The sequence below is a fragment of the Mauremys reevesii genome, linkage group 21 (assembly GCF_016161935.1).
Source record: "Mauremys reevesii isolate NIE-2019 linkage group 21, ASM1616193v1, whole genome shotgun sequence".
In the NCBI taxonomy this organism is placed as follows: domain Eukaryota; kingdom Metazoa; phylum Chordata; order Testudines; family Geoemydidae; genus Mauremys; species Mauremys reevesii.
The window spans coordinates 15,748,988-15,768,382 of record NC_052643.1 but is presented as its reverse complement, the minus strand read 5'-3'; the positions used below and the strand labels follow the sequence as shown (position 1 = coordinate 15,768,382).

Below are 19,395 nucleotides of genomic sequence, written 5' to 3'. Positions count from 1 at the left end.
AGACCAAGAGTAATGGGAGGAGTCTGGGACTGTCACTGTGGCTGCCGGAGCCAGCCTGTAGGTTGGGAGTACATTCTTGAGCTCTCAAAAGGTACTGTGGATATATGAGAGAATGGGGACTGGACTGATGAAATGGTTGGCATTTGAGAATCTAAGGTTGCTGTCTGGCAGCTTGTTGGGCAAAATGGCTAAAATGCATGCTGTTTGCATACATTGCGCTGATTAAAGAAACAGTACTGTTAATCACAGGTGGGAAGTATTCAGCTTCTTAATGTGACAGTTACTTTTGGATGTAAGAAATAACAAGGAACCTAGCTAAAGTGGTAATGGATGCCCATTGGGGGTTAAAAAAGGTAACTTCATCATATTTTGGTGCATGTGTTAACACCTTACATTTATGTCATTGTTTAATGGGTTCCCCCCAACCAGTGTGTGACATTTTTAATATGAGCTATTTTATTATGTATTTTGATTATCCCAACAATCCTGCTGACATGCACTATTACCAATGTTAGTGTGTAGGTATGGTGAGGTGTACTGTAAGGATGTTAAAATTCCCCTTTATTACTAATACTTATAATCAATTTACTGTGATGTTCTTAGAGTTAAATAGTCATTTCAGAGTTTTTTCTTTTTCAAATAACAATGTGGTTCAAATTCCTGTCAATTTTTTGTCTGTGTGCTACCTAGCAACTCTTGATGTAGGAAAGGTAGGAAAAATGTGCAAATGTTACAGTAAATTTGTATTGCAATCTAGCCATCTCTAATCCTTTGCCCTTGCTACGCTTGGTTAATATGGGCAGTCAACTTAATATGAGCAGTCAACTTTATCTACATTCTAAACAAGATCTTAACACACTCAAACCTGAGAAAAGAAACTGCAAAAAGCAGTCTCTTTTGAATTCTATTCCTTATTATTGATTGTCTTTTGAATAAAAGCTTTCTCTCACAAACAAGTTTCTTCTTCTGTTTGAATCTGAAGTCATCATAGTCCTGTATTTGTTGTAGGTTCTCTTTCTCTCCCCCCCCCACCCCCCGAGGAATAGTTAGTGGTCACAAATTCAGTATTGTGAGGTTTTAGATCATTGAGAGAATGAGCTATGAAGATGTTTATTGAAACACATATACTGGTTGGTAGGTAGATAGATATAGAAAATGAGCAAAATTGGCGAGGAAATTTAAGAAAGGAAAATAAGCTGGAAATATTGCAATAAAATGAATTTGGATTTGTGTTCAGTGTGAAAGTGTACTAGGCCTTATTTTTCCCAAAAATTCTTATCATGGCTACCAGTGTAGTCCGGATATCAGCTACTACTGTCATTTACATAGTCTGACCTGGATCAGGCTCAGATCCTGTAACATTTAGGCATGTGCTGAACTTTACATGCATGTGTAGTGCAGTTGCAGCTGATGGGACTGATCATGTGCATAATAAGCTGTGTGTAAATATTTACAGGATCTGGGCCACATATGGCCCAGGATTTAAAACACACCCGGTGGCAACCGTGAAACCTGTGTACGCTAGCACGTCCACAGAGGCTAATGATGGTACAAACATTTGGCCCAAAAAACCTTGTATATATTTCTACCTCTGTCTCTATCATCTGTCTTTCCCCTAGTGTATGCACAGACTAAATGTACACCTCCAGTTTTATAATAGCATATTTACTATACAACTTAATTTGATATATAATTAAATGATCAATTAGAAATTATGAAAATGAAATGCATGCATTAATTACAACGTCTTAATCAGGTATTTTCAAATATGGCAAAGCTATCTGGCCTAATAGAGCTAATTGTAATGTTGGAAAAAAAGTGTAAGAGGCAATTATAAGGATGCGGGGGAAAAAAACCTGTTTAAATCATTTTTTTTAAGTAGTCATTACTTGTCATGCTTGCATAGCTCAGACAGTTTAAATGATTTTATTCAAAATCCTTTGGACAGAGAATGACCATAAAAAAGCAGGTTTTGGGACATCTCTGAACAATATTACAGGACCTTTTTCATAAGTGAAAATCTACTACTTTTTCACATCTTAATAGTTCATATGTTATGTCACAGAGATGTGGTACATTCCTGCAAATTGGGAATGATCAACATTGCAGGGTTTTGAGGAGAATTTTTGGTTTGGTTGGGGTGTTAGGGGTTTTTTGCATTTAATCAAAACTATATCCTAGGTCTTCCTCTCAGCAGCTTGGAGGACAAAAATCACAGGTCCGCCTGGAGGGGGGGAAGGTGGGGCAATTTGCCCCGGGCCCCGCAGGGGCACCCACGAGAGTTTTTCGGGGGCCCTAGAGGGGTCCTTCACTCGTTCCGGGGGCCCCAGAAAACTCTCGCGGGGCCCAGGCCACCGGAGCTTCTTCCGCTCTGGGTCTTCGGCAGCAATTTGGCAGCGGGGGATCCTTCCGCTCCAGGACCCGCCGCCAAAGTGCTGGGGTTTCGGCGGCAATTCGGGCCCCCTGAATCCTCTGCATGGCCCTGAAAAAAATCACAGAATCATAGGACTGGAAGGGGGACCTGAAGAGGTCTACTAGTCCAGTCCCCTGCACTCAAGGCAGGACAGAGTATTATCTAGACCATCCCTGACAGGTGTTTGGAGATTTTTAAGAGCAGGTTAGACAATGGCAGATTCCACAACCTCCCTAGGCAATTTATTCCAGTGCTTAACTACTGTGACAGGAAGTTTTTCCTAACATCCAACCCTAAACAGCCCTTGTTGCAATTTAAGCCCATGGTTTCTTGTCCTGTCCTCAGAGGTTAAAGAGAACAATTTTTCCTCCCTCTTCCTTGTAACAACCTTTTATGTACTTGAAAACTGTTATAATATCCAGTTTTCTCTTCTCCAGACTAAACAAACCCAATTTTTTTTCAATCTTCCCTCATAGATCATGTTTTCTAGACCTTTAATCATTTTTGTTGCTCTTCCCTGGATTTTCTCCAGTATGTCCACATCCTTTCTGAAATGTGGCACTCAGAACTGGACACAATACTCCAGTTGAGGCCTAATCAGCATGGAGTAGAGCTGAAGAATTAGTACTTGTCTTGCTTACAGCTCTCCTGGTAGCATCCCATCCAATCTTCTAAGTATTACTTGAAGTTCTTGAACCCTATTACCTGCGTGCACACAGAACAAAATATATTTATCAACCTTGGCAAACTTCTTGGTTTCCTTCTAGGAACTGGTTTAGCGGGAGTTTGGGGGCGGGGGAGCAGAGATTTTTGAAAGGACAGATTTTTAAAGCTGCATATTGTATTGATGGATTTTCCACTTGGAAGTATCTCTGTTTAGTGCTACTGAATTTGGTGGGATTGACAACAGACAAAGACACCATCCTATGGAGGATATTTCACACTTAAGTAAATGCTCTCCTCTCATATATCTAATGCCAAGCCTTTGTATCTGCAGAACTGCTTTGTATACTTCTACACAGTAATGGGAGATGCACAATTAGCAACAGAAGTTTTTCATGAAGTGTGGAATTAATTAAAAAAAGAACATTACAATAATCTAAAAATTAAATTATTAACATGACACAGGATTTCAGTAGCAGAGTAAGGGAACTGATTTTTTTAATATTAAAGAAGTTATGCCAAATCCTAGATAACTGGAGAAATAAAGGCAAAATAAGTGAAGAAGGACTTTCAGATTCCTTCCCACTAACAAAGTATACTGGTTGTGAGAGCTAGATATTTGCTATAAACATAGCAGAAATCAGTAATAAAATCTCACTTGTAGCATTAAATTCAGTAGCATCCAAACTATCTATATGTTTAATCTGAAGACATATATTAGCAGTAAAGTTGAAAAACTTAATCTGCACAGTTTTAGCCTGGAGCTGATTTTCAAATCTTATTTTCTTATTAACTCATTCACCAATGGCATAAAAATAAGGATCCTAACAATATCTGTTGAAGGGCTGATTATCATCATTATTGGGAACTCTGAGGGACATGTACTTAGTTAAATAAATTCTTAGTGCACATCTCCTAAAAGCCAAAGATCAAGGAGGGTCTATGAACAGCAACACTGATGAATAATTTCAAAAGTAAGTGATAAATGAAGAATTTAAAATAGCAACAAGCCCTGGGATTTAGTGATAGTTAAGTCATTAAAGACTTTACTAAAGCCGTCTCCATTGAATGACCGATGTGAAACCCGGTTGATGGGGGTCAGCTAGGTTAGAGTAAAAGAGAAATTCAAAACTAAGCCAAGAGGCACGTGGTCAAATAATTCAGAAACAAATGAGAGCAAGGAAGTTGGAAAAAGTCCTAAAAATCAAAGGACCCAGGGTAATTTTTGAAAATAGAAATCTTTATTAACTAAAGAATGATTAAAAGTAGAGGGGAAGAATCAAGGAAGCCAGAAAGTTATTAACATTAAAAATGGGGGGGGATGTCTGTAGAAGGAAACACATTTATTTTTAAATAATTGGAAGGAGTACAATCCAAAAGGACAAACATTGCATCTAATTTTACTGTAAGTACTGAAGCCATCATCTACACTAGTGAAACAGGCTACAAAAAATAAATGGCAAAAGCGAAGGAAATTGAAGGTTCATAAGGGATTAGCACAGCCAGCATCACACCTTGCAGGATGCAGAGCTGATGGACCACATCAAAAGTCACATAAAAAATAGCTCATCCTAAGGGGGGAAACTTTCCAGCAGAGCTTTTGGAAGAAGACATAAAAAATGAAATACTTGCTTTTTTCAGAAACTTAAGTGATAACAGCTGAAACTGGCTTTTAAAGTAGGAAATGTTTTGGAGTCTAAGAATGCATCAGCTTGGAGATTTTCCTTTTCCTTTCACTGCCTACAGTTGGTCAGTGTTACATCAGGTACCTAACGTGCTTGTTTGCTGCTGGGATGATCCACGGGGGAAGAGGAGTTAAGCATACAACATCAAAAAGTGTGCTGGGTATGTAACAAATTAAAACACAAGGTGGTTCTTGTTTACAATATCATTCAGATGTGACATGAGTGACTATTAAACAGTAGAGGGCATTGAGTAATAAGGGACAAGTGTTGGGGCAATAACAATTTGTGGATGTACAGTTATGGGATGTGTACAATTTTTGGTTCTAGTTTTTTTAAATATCAAATTAGTTCATCATTCTAGTTCACTAGAAGTGTTTTTTAGGACTATACTGAGTTCTGTATATGCCTTCCCACTCATTTTGTTTCTTTCTAAAGTAATTTGTAAGTACGACATAGACAAGATACTTATTCTAGTCGCTCTGTTTGACCCAAGTCTTTTGTTTTCTGCAAGTTACAGAACTTGTCAATGTTCAACAAAGGGTCTCTTTTTGCAAAGACAGACAAACCTAGATGAAACTGGCATGGATGTAAATTCATGAAAAGAGAATCTTTAATTTTTTTGGAGATTTCTGATGTTAGTTATGCACCTTGGATACCACAAATTGTTTAAACTGCTTGAATTAGAAAATATTTAATCACAAGATACTTGTTCGAAGCCTATATTTTAACACACATTCCACTATCAAAGGTCCCATTGACTGTAAAACTATTTCTCACTATATCTCTCGAAGCATTGCTCCACTGACGCACAGGTTCCAAGGCAGTGGTTCTCAAACTTTTTTGTACTGGTGACCCTTTTCATGCAGCAAATCTGAGTGTGACCCCCCCCCACACACTTATAAATTAAAAATACTTTAAAAAATATTTAACGCTATTATAAATGCTGGAGGTGAAGTGAGGTTTGGGGTTGAGGCTGACAGCTCGCGACCACCCATGTAATAACCTCATGACCCCCAGTTTGAGAAGGTCATGCAATGGCAAAAGCTGCAATCAGACCCTTGGAGTCCTGACTGCCAGTCTATGCATATGGTCATAGCCCATATACTCTCCCTGGTTCTTTCCATTGATTGGCCTGGCTTGGAGTATCAGAAGTCTGAGAAAGTATAATCCCAGTGCTCGTAAACCATACATTTTAAAGCCTGCCTCCATTAGGCACTCTGCCCCTTTGAAAATATATAAAACAGCTTATTTTGTAATTGAATGCTATTTAAAGTAAATATATTGATTCCAAACATGCCTTTTCTACTGGGTAAAATGGCCAAATTTAAGCATGCTGATGTGTTCCAGTATCAGCTAAATCACTGTGTTCATTTCCAGGCATTAGGAAAAATACTGAGAAATCTCTAGTGCTGGTTTATGTGGAAGGAGGAGACCAATTAAACTTATAAGGGGAGGAGCCTGTGTCCAGTACTCCAGTTAGAATCTTGTTCATTTCTTTATAATTTCTCTATATACATGCTGTAGAGATTTATCAAATAATGTCAGCTCAGCAGTGCAAAAAAGCCCCCCTCCCTTGGTCTTAAGAAACTACTTTGAGGACTCCTGCATAACAAGTTGATGTATTAGAAGTTCTCTGATCATCCCCTTTGATTTTTTGATGAAGCAGTTCTGGGAATTCTTCTTTTATATCTGAAGTGCAATAAGGATCAAAATGCTAATTGTAACTTGTTGAGCCTCAGCGCTTGCTGTTGAACAGTTATACTCAGCATCTGGATAAAACAAAAAAACTCTGAATTAAATATGGAAGAATATTAATACAATGCTATCCAAGGAATGCATTAACCTCTCTTTTCACAGGCTTATTTCTTAACCATAAAATTGTCCATAAGTTGAAATTTTTCACACATCAGTCCAAGGAGTGAATTTTTAACAATTTGTGGGGAAGTGAAAATTAATTTAGCTGTTGGAAAGGTTAATGCTGTCTCAGTTTTGTGCACCTGCTGTCCATAAACAGTCTTCTTCATACAAGGCCATAGCTGAGTATAATGTTTTATGGAGAAATAAGAAATACAGTCCATGCCCCAAGAAACTTGGTCAGTGTCAATTAAACCTTGCATATTTTGTTCTACTGACTTGCAGTATTCTCTCCTCAACTAAAACGAACTATGGACAATTGTGCCGTCTGTTGTGGTGCTCCATCCACTTCAGATACTCTTTTCCTGCAGTGTGACAAGCAATCTTGCTCTACAACCTCAAAATCTTCTAGAAATACATTTTTCAGTATCTTTAACCAAATGCCATCTGGCTTTGCTCTTATGCCTCACCTCATAATCACTTAATTTAGCTCGTGTTTTGTTTTTTCACACTGTAATTGACAAAGAGAAAATACCTTTGTAATTTTTCTAATTTAGGTATTAAGCTCTTCCTCCCAGAAACCTTGTCTTAATACATGCCTTTAAAATGTTGCACACACTAATGGCAAAAAAAAAAAAAGAAAAATACTAACAGCCCAACTTTTGTGTGCAAATTGCTGGTGTAGCAAGGTACAATAGGTGTACTTCTGCTTTTACTGACACAGTCAACTTTGTTTTTGGAGTATTGGGTGCAGTACCTAAAATCAGAAGCAATGTTTGGATAAAGTTTTGAAGATGCACCCTCAGGTGAGTCATATCAATAAAAGACATGTTTCTGATTAATATAAATTCTTGAAGGAGTGTGAAATAGTTTCTTTTGGCCGATAGTTATGAATACATAGAGAAGAATTGTTAGAGGTCTAAAACTTGAATATAATTATACTGCTTGCTTTTTAGAGAGCATATTGTGGCCAGTGCAGTGAAAGGATATGGGGTCTCGGAAGGCAAGGCTACAAGTGTATCAACTGCAAATTGCTGGTCCATAAACGCTGTCACATACTTGTTCCACTGACCTGCAAAAGGCATATGGTAAGTTTTGTATTCTGTATAAAGCTAATGTGTTTTACCACCTCCAAGTTTGTTATTTCCAAAGAGTATTTCCTTACTGACAAAATGTTGTTCATGTATGCAGGTCACTAGGTTTGTAAATGGAGAACTGGGGGGAGTGTTTTGTGATCAATGAAGACAGTGAGGAAAGCAGACCTTTGTGCTGTGAATAAATACAAACAGACTTGGATTTGAAGTTCTTATTAGTTCACAAGAAAGTATTTATTTCACAGATAAATGAAGAACACAGTTTGAAAAAACATTTTCAGTTGTATCCTTTGTCTCATGGGAATTTCTGCAGAATTAAGAAGCTCTTTTTTGTTTTTACATCTCCATTTGTCATTTAGACATCTCCCCTGGGTCCTGCTGCCATTTTAAACTCAATCTATTAAATACTCCCCTCCTGATCTGTCTACTCATCTATTTATCTATTTATATTGACAACTCCAGTATTCTTTCAATCGTAGACTCAAAATTTTGGTGTCCTCTCCTTCCAATCCCCAGCCTCCTCCATTCCGGTCCTGTATTTGGTATCTTACTAGTTACTTGGGTTTCTTCCTCTTTAGTATCAACCAAATCCATTTTTTCCTCACCATTCCTACTACTGAAACACCTTTTGCATACATTGCCTTGATTCTTTGCCATCCTATTCATTCCTGGTTATGTGGAGATTGTATTTGAGTCAAACATACTTGCTGCTATGTCTGCTCTAACAGTTCTACATGTCTTATGTTAATGGTTGAGAATTTGTTTCAAAAAGAAAACTAAAACTTATGTCCTTTATTAATGAATGCAAGACCTTTTGGAACAATGGCAGTATTTCTTATTTTTAGCTGGGGCAGGGAATATGCTGATGCTTTAGACTGTTTGTATAAATTCACACTAAACATGGATATACGGAATGGCTGCAGTTTCACATGATACAGTCTCAGAAATCTTTAATTCTGTTTGTGTGTATTTTACAGTAAAATACGCTGGATTTAGTTTTAAAAGAGAATTATTAAACATGAGATTTGTTTACACTGCACTGTGCAGGGGGGCAGATGGACTTTTTGTAGAGGCTTTTTATAATTCATTACAAACCATTCATGTTTTGATAAGTATCTGTAATAACCCATTACCTGTCCTGGAAGCTTCAAGTGTAAATTTCTAGCTATAAATTATCTATAGAACAAGACAAACTTGTTTAAAACCTTTAGGAAGCCATATTCAGATGACATAAAACAGATTACATTAATTGATGGATGTTTTTTCCTGTAAATTTTGTATTTTGCCAGGATTCGGTCATGCCTTCCCAGGAACCTCAATTAGATGATAAAAATGATGACGTTGACCTCCCCTCAGAAGAAACTGATGGAAGTAGGTATTTTCCCCACTAGTGTGGAATTGATATACTTACGCTTATGGATGTAACTATAGTCATAATAGGAACCATGATACTAACTCTCAGTGCTACCATTATTAGTAATAGTAATTTTTAGTATGTTCGCCATGTTGGTTCCAGGATATGAGACACACAAGGTACCTGATGTAATGTAATATATTTTATCGGATCAAATTCTGATTTCAGACTACACAGAGCTCTTCTTCAGGACTGGGGAAGGAAATCGGAGTGTCTGAACTAAATACAAGTTTGGGATAGATTGTAGGAGGACGTTGGAAATGGAGTGGGCAATAAAGGTTAGACTGTTATGCAAAAGGGGTTTCAAGTGGCCCATTAGAGGTTAGCAAGCAGGGGTGTATTATAAATTGTTGTAATGAGCCATGAAACCAGTGTTCTGAATTTAAGTTTTTAGCAGGAGCAATGGAAGCTCCCTAAAACTGGGTGCAGGGGGGCCACCGGTGCCCAAACCATGGCCACACCGCCTCTTGCCTCAAGGCCCCATCCTCTGCTCGCTCCTCCTTCCCTGCCCCTTGCCCTTCCAACCAGTAAAAATTGATGGGCCCATGACTCCAGATCCCCCTCTATTCTGGAACCCCTCATTTCTATCCTCACTTTTTGGAGTTTCTGTGCAGGCTTCCTTTGAGGACGTGTATTGGAAGATCAATTATGGAGTGATAGCTTTGTGAAAAGTGCTTGCCAACAGGTGATAGTGTTTTTGTCTTTTATCCTTTTTCTGTGAGTTTTTTTGAGAGCATTCTGATTGTTTGGTTTCACCCACTTAGTTGTTGTTGAGGCATTTGATGCACTGATGAAATACACCATGTTGTGATAGGCAAGTGTAGGACACATGATTCTTGCAAGGTGTGTTGTGAGGGGCATTGATCATTGTAGCAGTGAAGTTTGTCTGCAGGTTTTGCATCTGTTTTTATGGCAGGTTCTGATGCCACTTTGAGTTGGTGTGTCCTCGTCTGTGGGGAGCTCGCTTCTGATGGTGAGATTGGTGTGATTAGGGAGTTGTTTGAAGGCCAGAAGGGGGGGTTAAGGAAACATTTCTTTCAGGAAGTGGTCCCCATCAAATATGAGTTGTAATTATTTGATGATACCCTGTATGGGTTCCAGTGTGGTTTGATAGGTGACAGCTAGGTGTGTGTAGTCAGTGGTTTTTTTCTGTATTGAAGCAGATTCTCCTCTGGTATTTGGGTGGCCCTTCCGTGATGCAATCTACTTCTCTGATGGAGTGTAAATTAGGGTGACCAGATGTCCTGATTTTATAGAGACAGTCCCGATTTTTGGGTCTTTTTCTTATATAGGCTTCTATTACCCCCCCGCTCCCTGTCCCAATTTTTCACACTTGCTGTCTGGTCACCCTAAGTGTAAATTGGTCCAATAAAAGATGTAACCTCACCTACCTTGTGTCTCTAATAATTAGTATTACAGTAGTGCCTCGTGGATCAGGACTCCATCATGCTAGGTATTATATACACATGTAATAGAATCCTTGTCCCAAAAATCCTACATTCGTGCCATGCACTCTGCCTCAGTTATCCTATATGTAAAATGGGGGTTGTAAGGCTGAATCAGTTACTGTTTGTGGAGCATTTTAAGGAAGATGCTATAGAAATGTATAAAGGTGTGTAAGGTTTGGGGGTGGGTAGGGGTAGTTTTTTTTCACAAATTTTAGAGCCTACAACTTGTAAATTGGTTATAAATATACATTGCTAGTTAACTTGGTAACATTTGCAAGGAGTACAGAGGCAGCTGAGTATGTTACAGAAAGGGAGATCTTTAGCCTTCAGGTTAGGGTGTCTGACTATTTGTACATTAAGATGTCTGTAACCACTCCTACCTCAAGGCTTCATCTTCCATCCACAGTCTTTCTCCCTGAAGAGGACTGGATAGGACACTTTGGGCCTGTCAAACATGGTTCAGCAAGTTAAAGGGTCACTGTTAAATGCCAAAAGGTTCCTCTTCCCCTATTCCAGTGTTGAACCCTGTTCAGCACCCTCAGTATGTACTATCAAGATTATGACAACTAAGTGAAAGAATCCTACCTAATGTCCCATGGGGCAAAGTAAACTGATTTTATGATTTTTCTGCTACGTGCAGGATAGTCTTGGCAATCTACTTGTTCTATTTATCCACTTTGTCTTGCAGTACCTTACATTCCTTCAACCCGGAAACATGACAACATTAAAGATGACTCTGAGGTATTTTTAAAATTATTTTTAAATTAATATTTACATTTTCTGTACATAATGTAGCTATAGTTTATAGACAGTGTTTTCTTCTTACAGTATATCTCCTTTTTTTCCAGTAAAGGAAATCTGGGTCTCCCACCCGAAAATAAAGTATTTAGTGATTTTAATGGATTTCTCAGACTTTCTTTTGTTTTCTGTTTATATTGTCTCGATCACAAAGTGTGAAAGACTTTATTTCCCCATTCATATTGGAACAACTATGATTTATCTGAGGGTTGCAATTTATTGGTCCTTGCCTCTGAATTAGCCACTTACAGTGGTTTAACATTATTTCAGTTCTTTGCTGTTCTCCTCTCTAATGCGTGTACACTGCTTATCACCCTCAGGCCACCCCTACACAGACTAAAATTATGAATCTTGGTCCAGTGTCACTGACAATGTAAGTCATTATCTATCTGGTTTGCTCTGAAATTTTGCAGATAAATAAGATGCACTCAATTATAAAGGGCCCCAAAGAAATAAAAGTAGAATAATATACGCGTACGTTTTATTTTTTTAGTTCTTTTGTAGAGAGTCTATCAGCATCTCTGCAGACAAAGAATGTTATTCCCTTGGAGCACTTTGACAAATCCCAGTGCACTTTAAAGAAGCCTAACGGGCTTTAAAAATGCTCCTGGCATATTTAAAATAAATAAAGGACACTTTACAAAGCATTACCAGTGTGGATTCCCCCTTTCAACAAAACTGCACCGTCTATTCTCCACTACAATTACTGCCACTGCCAGTAATTCACACATGAATGGCTCTGGTTATTGCATGAATTGCCTTGCTTTCGATCATATATGTTTTTAAGAATCCTCTCAAGTAAACACAGAGAGACTAAAATGTGTACATTGGAATGACTACAGAAAATTTAGTTACATTATCTGAAATAGTTTATTTATTTACTTATATTGCAATAGTACCAAAAGGCCCAATCAGAATTGAGGTCCTCTTGTGCTAGGTGCTGTACAAATGCATAGGAAGACACCTGGCTCCTGCCCTAATCAGATGTCCCCATTTTTTCTACCTTGTAGATGAGTGCTACTAAATTGAAACAGCATATCCTGCACAGAGAGGATGTGGCATGCTGGAACCTTGCTAACTAGAATCTTTAAGCTCAATGCAATCTCTTTTAATAACAGTCAATCCTAGATCAAGACTCCTTATATAAACACTTCCCCCCATAGATCTGCAGAACCTTGATCTGGCTACAAGTACAGTAGTATGAGGTCAAATAAAAATAGACCATAAAAAGTGTTGAAGCATTGTAAACATTGCTAACCCGGTGTAACTGGGGCACATACTGTACTTTGCTTAACTCTTTCCGACTGCTTGATTTTGAATGTCTCTAAATCTGTCATTTCCAGTCAGCAAAATTGTGTGGTTTTATTTAATGCCAAGACATCTCTCCAGGGGACAAAATAGTTATTTCTACTTTCTTTAATAAAGCTTCAATCAAAATAATATATTCTCCTTTTTAAAATCTCTTCCACAAATATTCACTCTTGGGAAATCAGCATGGTCCTGACCAGCAACTTGAATTTCACTACAGCTGTAGTGTGTTTGACGTCCCCTGAAACTGTTTAACCTCCTGCCAAGGCAGATGTACTCAATTAGCAGAGTATGGTTTCTGTATCTATCTTTCTGCTTAGATCTTCTTTATTAATTTGTATCTCCGAATCTTTCAGAATGTGCAAGACACTGTTCACTCACACACACACAGCTCTAGCCTGGAAGGGCTAGCAATCCAAGAATTGAATTCAGACCCTCTTTGCTTGGTCAGAGTCTTTAATTTTCCAGAGTAGGAAATACAAGAATTTTCATGTGGATGGATACTACATAGCTGTAACCAAAATCCTGTGAATGAGTATTTAAAAAAAAAAAATACTTGGAATTTCCAGGGCTTACAGTTAGACAAAACCTGAAGTGGAAAAGCTTAGTGCTTAGAAATGAGCGATCAGTGACACAAAACTTTTTTCCACTGTGTCAATAATAAAAGAGAGTTGCATACCATCTCCTTTGTCCTGATTTTTATCATCAGAAAAGGAACCTGGTTGTAGGACTCTTATTTTAAATATGTCTCTGTCTGACTTTGAACTTTTATCAACTTGGGATTTAAGTCTCTGAGGGTCTGTCTTGACTAGGAAAAGTGGTTGTGTTTAGCTATAACGTATAAAGTAAGCATGACCTAAACTTGACCACTTTTTCAAGACAAAAACACCATGTGGGGAACCTGACTGGATCAATATTTGGTAATGTAATACAGACCCTGTCACCTCTAGGCCTTTAATGTAAATTTCTGCTCTGATCTGTATAAAATAAAAGCTGATTCCAATGCAGTGGGTTCTACAGGCACACTATACAAATGTAGAAACTGGTTTGCATGTTAAAAAACAAGTTACCCCAGTAAAAAAACAGAGCATGAAATAATCTTAGATGATAGGTCTGCCACGAACTGTTGGCTCTGTCGCATGGGAGACTTCCTGGCTGGGTGTTTTGAACAACCAGCATGTTAGACACTGGCAAACCAGCCACCATTGGCCAAAATAGCACTTTAATATAATGGCACTTTACATGGTGTGGTGAGCTGCTGAGGATAATTGCATAGATATGTATGGTTCTGCAGCAGTTCACCTGCAGAATATGAGAACATTGAGAATTTATTCTTAGTAACATGTTTTTAATTAAGATGAAATGTTCAGCAAGCTATTCCCTTGAAAAAAAAAAATAACTGGCACCCATAATAGCAAGTAAAAAAATTATACCAAGGAAGTTTAAAAAAAAAAAAAAAAAGACTTGTTTTAGGGCTATGTCATTCTTGTACTATTTGACAAATCGGTGTTTGACTAGCGTGCACATTGAGCAAATCCTGACTCTGTTCAGAGGTTAAACTTGTGTGCGCTAACAGTTCTTAGTTAAGAAGATTTCAACTGTTTCTGAATATGTATCTGTTTGTCTTTATACAGGATATCAAGCCGGTTATTGATGGAATGGATGGAATTAAGATTTCTCAGGGGCTTGGACTACAGGACTTTGACTTAATCAGAGTTATTGGACGTGGAAGTTATGCCAAAGTTCTTTTAGTACGGTTAAAAAAGAATGATCAAATTTATGCCATGAAAGTAGTGAAAAAAGAATTGGTCCATGATGATGAGGTAAAAGTCTGTGTTCAAAATTTAAAATACTGAATTGAATCATGGTTAGGTATTGTCGTTGGTTCTAACCAGTGAATGAAAGAAAATGTATTAAAAATGTGACTGAAATTTTGAATAAATATTTTGTCATGTAGTGGAAGCTTCACTGACTAGTAAGTTAGTTGGTGGCATCAACTGCCTACATGAAGTATGGCACAGATTGGTTCTGGGAGAAATGTCCACTACCTCCGAAGTAACTAATACAGACTAATTGGCTAGCAGTCTTAGAAAAACACAAATGAATTTTTTCTAATAAACCTGGATGTTATCAAAGTCTAGCCTTTAATTTGTTGGTTAAATAAAGCATTGGGTATTAAATAGTCTGTTCATCTGTGACTGAAAGGATAGCAAGATGTTGCCTCCCTCCCAATTTCAGCTTGTAGGGTGTCAGAAGAAACTAATCAACAAACGCTGAACTTCATAACAGGAGCTGAACTTACATTTTTATAATGTTTTTTATTTTTATAGAAGTAAATCCTCTGAGTGCATTTTGGGGGTGTGTACACACACGCGCACACACGTGTAGAAGAGAAGTACATGTAAAACTACAGATCGTTTTTCACATTTAGTAAACACTGGCTTTTAAAACGGGCTACATCAACATGATTTTTTTTCGAGAGTCAATTTAAAAAAAAAAATTCCAGTCACTGGTGGACCAAGGGCATGTCCTGTTTTTTTTTAAATTGCTTTAAAAATGTGCTGTAATAGTTTCTTCGGTGAGGTAGGGAGTGACAAATTGAGAGGAAACCATTAATTTGACTGATACCAAATGCATTGAGTAAATGAACTGGAAAACTAAAGAAAATATTTTTCAGTAGCTTCTTCCTATATTAGTAGTCTAACTTCTGGCTATAACAGATACATATTTTTCAGACACAAATGTGATTTTCAAGTTGTCAGTCTTAATTCCATGGCCACTGGAAAACTAGTTTACAAAAGGCAATATTTTGTTGCAAAGAATTTAAAAAAAGAAATTGGTTGTGGTGGTGGTAACCAGTTTCACTAGTTGCTGTACTTGTTACATTCCAGAGACTGATATTAGAAGAGTAAGGCTACTTAGATTCTTTATCTTTAGACTTGCTTGCCTAAGTGTTGCAATCTCTCTTTTTCATGACCAAGAAAAAGTTGCTTCACAGTTACGTTTCTTGTTTCTTCAATTGTTTCTTTCAGTGACAGTGAAAGGTGAGGAGAAATATTTAGTCAGCTTTGTAGTTGCCGTTGAGAATGGTCTGTCAGTTATTTTGGATTGTGACCTCACACATCATAACATAGAAACTTGATCTAATTGCTGCTGATTGTCACAAGTTAGCATGTATAAGAAATGGAATTTTATGACTACATATCTCAAGTGATGGAAATTTCATTTGATTATGTTTCAGTGGTAAAGAAAATGCATTACTTAGTAATGTTTTCCTCTTTCAAATACACCTCTACCCTGATATAACACGATCCGATATAACACGAATTTAGATATAACGTGGTAAAGCAGCACTCCGGGGGGGGCGGAGCTGCGCACTCCCGTGGATCAAAGCAAGTTTGATATAATGCAGTTTCATCTATAACGTGGTAAGATTTTTTGGCTCCTGAGGACAGCATTATATTGGGGTAGAGGTGTATCAGTGAATTTAGAATGCATCAAACCTGCTAGTGCTTTGTTAGTTAGTGTTGTAGTAGCAGGAATATATTCAAAGGCTATCTTCACCCAAGTGGAACTGAAGCAGATCCCCCCTGATTTAATTAGAACTGAAGTTAAAGGAACTGAAAGGAAATATCCTGTTGAATGCTCATTCAGAGTATATTGTCAGGCTAAAAGTAATACATTTTCAAAAAACAAAATTCATTAACTGTCTTTTTACCAAGTTACCTTTATTATGTGAAAGACAACTTCGAAATACTTATCACAAAGCACCAGTTATTAAAGCTGAAAGAATTTTTAAAATCTAATTTGCTTTATGCTGTTCATGCTGTTTCTTTTGATTCTTTTTTTTTCTTAGCCTAGGAAGTGAAAATAATGTCCCTTTTTTCCCCCTTTTTTTCGGTAGTTACTAGCCAGTGTCACTCTCCTGTTCCAATGGAAATAACACAATGCTACAAAGCTTAGATTATAGTCATTGTAAGAAAAGTTTACTTGGTGTTTTTTTATTTAAAAAAAGACATGGAAACACTTCTATTGCTTGTATATACAAAAATTAGTATAAACATAATTTTTTGCCTGTAATTGACCTGTCTGTGCCCCTTCAAAGGCTACGTCTTTATGTACAGAACCAAATACATGTTAACACTTGATGGGGATTCCCAACTCCCATGGAGATCTCAGTTGGTGGGCCTGGCCTGACAAGATAGCACTAAAGATTGCTCTCTGGAGGTTGCAATCTAGCTTTTACCTGCCGGCCCTCACATAAGGGCACCTGAGTATCCTAGTTGTCTTTGGATTGACTGCAGAGTTGACATGGTGTTGGTCAGCTAGGAACTGGGGAATTCAAGCCCACCAATGCCTAGGGTTTCCTGCCAATCACTCCTTGATAAGTATTCATGGAGTGGGTAGGGTATTGTGGAATATATGTTGTAAAAGACGTGGGAAATGCCTACCTGTGCTGAGAACAGTTACAGTACACAGACTTTAAGTTTTGCATTTATGAACAGGTTTGGGATATTTTGTTACAATGGGTCTTGGTTTTGCAATGCTGTTCTAGCATCTATTAAATTTTGGAAATACCAATAGCTTGTGGTCTCCTTTCTCGGTATTTCACCTTCATAGTTTAGCTGATCACAGAAACCATGTGAAACTCAGTGACTTGTACCCAAAACAAAGCAAATTGTGGCAGCTCCAGCTGACACAAATGGTTATAATGTGATGTCCGCTTGCTTCAGGACACTTTGAACCAATATATCATTAATACTTCACATATGTTTTCTTATTTTTTAAACTTCATGACTAGTAAATTTTGTTCAGATTCTTCTGGATATTCAGAAAACCTCTGACAAGCTGTTGAAGCAAAAAATATATAGACTTTCTCTGGGCCAAGTTTTTTTCCATCTTTTTTTTTAAAGAATGTTTGTAACAGTGACTCACTATATATATGGGAATATAAATGTTGACAGTTTCTTTTCTGGCTTTACCCACAGCGGGGTATCCAACAGTAGTTCTGATTCTCCAAATACTCTATTTCAGGATATTGATTGGGTACAGACAGAGAAACATGTGTTTGAACAGGCATCCAGTAATCCATTCCTAGTTGGTTTACATTCGTGCTTTCAAACAACAAGTCGGTAAGAAAGTTTTGAAGTTACTTTGTTTTGAAAATCTTGATCTTTGTACTAACTGCTTTTCATAAAGCAACCATGGCAGTTAGAAAGTGTCATCTTAGTGTTTTGAGACCTTTGGATGGAAGTATTACTATAACAACCCTTTGTAGAAATAACACAAGATGATTGTGTGGCCTATTTAATAGTATAGTAATATTCAGATATAGAGATGTAAATGGACAAACTTTTAGGGTAGTAAGTTGGCTGTGTCTCTATTATATATTTCTGGTCACACAAAATCACAGTCTTAAAAAGAACTGTGTCTTCTAACAATATTTATTGGGGCAATTTAAGACAGCTTTTCTACATAATTTGGACAACTTAAAAGCCGTTCCTACATATATATCTAGATGTAATTTTTTTGCATATAGCTGTTATTATTTTTTATGCTTTTGTCACTGTGGCATTTGAATAGGTAACAGATCGAGAAAGTTCTTTGGTTCATTTGAGAAAATACTTAATACATTCTTATCTACTTTCAAATATCAGTGAATTGTTTTTTCTCATCTGCATAAACTGAAATGGTTTATATTTTTTCAGTATTTTATTGCATGAAAGTATTTCATGGCGGGGGGGTGGGAAATCAAGAGAAATTGTCTTATGCCAGAGTGCATATGCATGGCTGGAATAAATGGATGTTTCCAACTGTTAACTTTTTCTTGTATAAGGGTATTCTTATTCATGGCTGAATTTAGGTACTACAGCCCCTTCAATGCTATACTGACACACATGATAGTCATACAAAATGTTACCTGTGTGATATTTGGAAGATTTACTTCCTTGGATTCTATTCATGTGAGTAGCATGCAGTAGACTGCCTGCATAACCTAAGCAAGCAGATTTTATGCAGTATTCAGTGGATTTATTTTTATTTAGGCTTATGCACATAGCCATTTAAAAAGGAGCACCTGTTCTTTGCTCCCCATGCACCCTGACTATTCTTAAATACATAGCCATGAAATGGATCACCTCTGTAACTCTCCCTTCAACCTTTAATCATCATATTCATAGTAACCATAATGATCCAGCAGCAAAAAACATACCTTCCGATCAGCACCTTCTCTTTTTCTCACTGCTAGTGGAAATAAATAGGGCTTTTCAGTTTGCCCTGAAGATCAGTAAGGTAGGGTTATTATGGACCAGGAAGAGAGAAGGCGTTCCAAAGGTGACCTGTAAAGGATGTTATTAAAAAAGGGATGTTTTTCCTTTTTTGTTTGTTGCTTTATGATGTATGAAAAAAGTGGTCTAAAGGTTTTTATTTTTGTTTTTAATTTCTGCTTATTTTTTAGCTTAGAAATACTAGCAAGGTCAGCTCTGGTCTTCTCTAGATTTTGCATAAGAGTCTGTGGGATGTATGAGGATATATATTACCACTCACCGAGTAATTGAAGAGAAAAGTTGCTGAAGTGTAGTAGATCAGAAAAACAAACAAAAATAGTTTTAAATATTACCTTTTAAAATCTTTTCCTTTCTGCTTCTAAGTTTTCACTCTCTTGGCTCTTGTGATGTCATTTCACTAATACTTGCATCTCATCATGGTGTCTTCCAGG

At 37.3% G+C, this 19,395-nt stretch overlaps 1 protein-coding gene and 1 long non-coding RNA gene across 9 annotated transcripts in view; one reads left to right on the top strand and one right to left on the bottom strand.

Moving 5' to 3' along the window:
• Positions 1 to 19,395, top strand: part of PRKCZ (protein kinase C zeta) — a 141,296-nt gene that overhangs the window by 79,621 nt on the left and 42,280 nt on the right. For 6 of the 8 annotated variants that reach the window (XR_005590377.1, XM_039509143.1, XM_039509142.1 and 3 more), the window contains 5 exons: positions 7,572 to 7,703; positions 8,999 to 9,080; positions 11,260 to 11,312; positions 14,312 to 14,500; positions 17,712 to 17,809. Coding sequence is in view for 7 of the 8 variants with exons in the window: in XM_039509143.1 (XP_039365077.1) it covers positions 7,572 to 7,703; positions 8,999 to 9,080; positions 11,260 to 11,312; positions 14,312 to 14,500; positions 17,712 to 17,809 (554 nt within the window). In the remaining variant the exon portion in view is untranslated. Of the gene's footprint in view, positions 1 to 7,571; positions 7,704 to 8,998; positions 9,081 to 9,317; positions 9,402 to 11,258; positions 11,313 to 11,689; positions 11,743 to 14,311; positions 14,501 to 17,711; positions 17,810 to 19,395 lie in introns of those variants that run through there. The other 2 variants (XM_039509145.1, XM_039509146.1) reach the window with 2 other exon arrangements.
• Positions 6,367 to 19,395, bottom strand: LOC120387878. The gene is made up of 3 exons (XR_005590399.1): positions 19,297 to 19,395; positions 10,952 to 11,016; positions 6,367 to 6,530 (listed from the first exon to the last, which is right to left on the bottom strand). It is a non-coding gene; the product is annotated as an uncharacterized LOC120387878 (long non-coding RNA).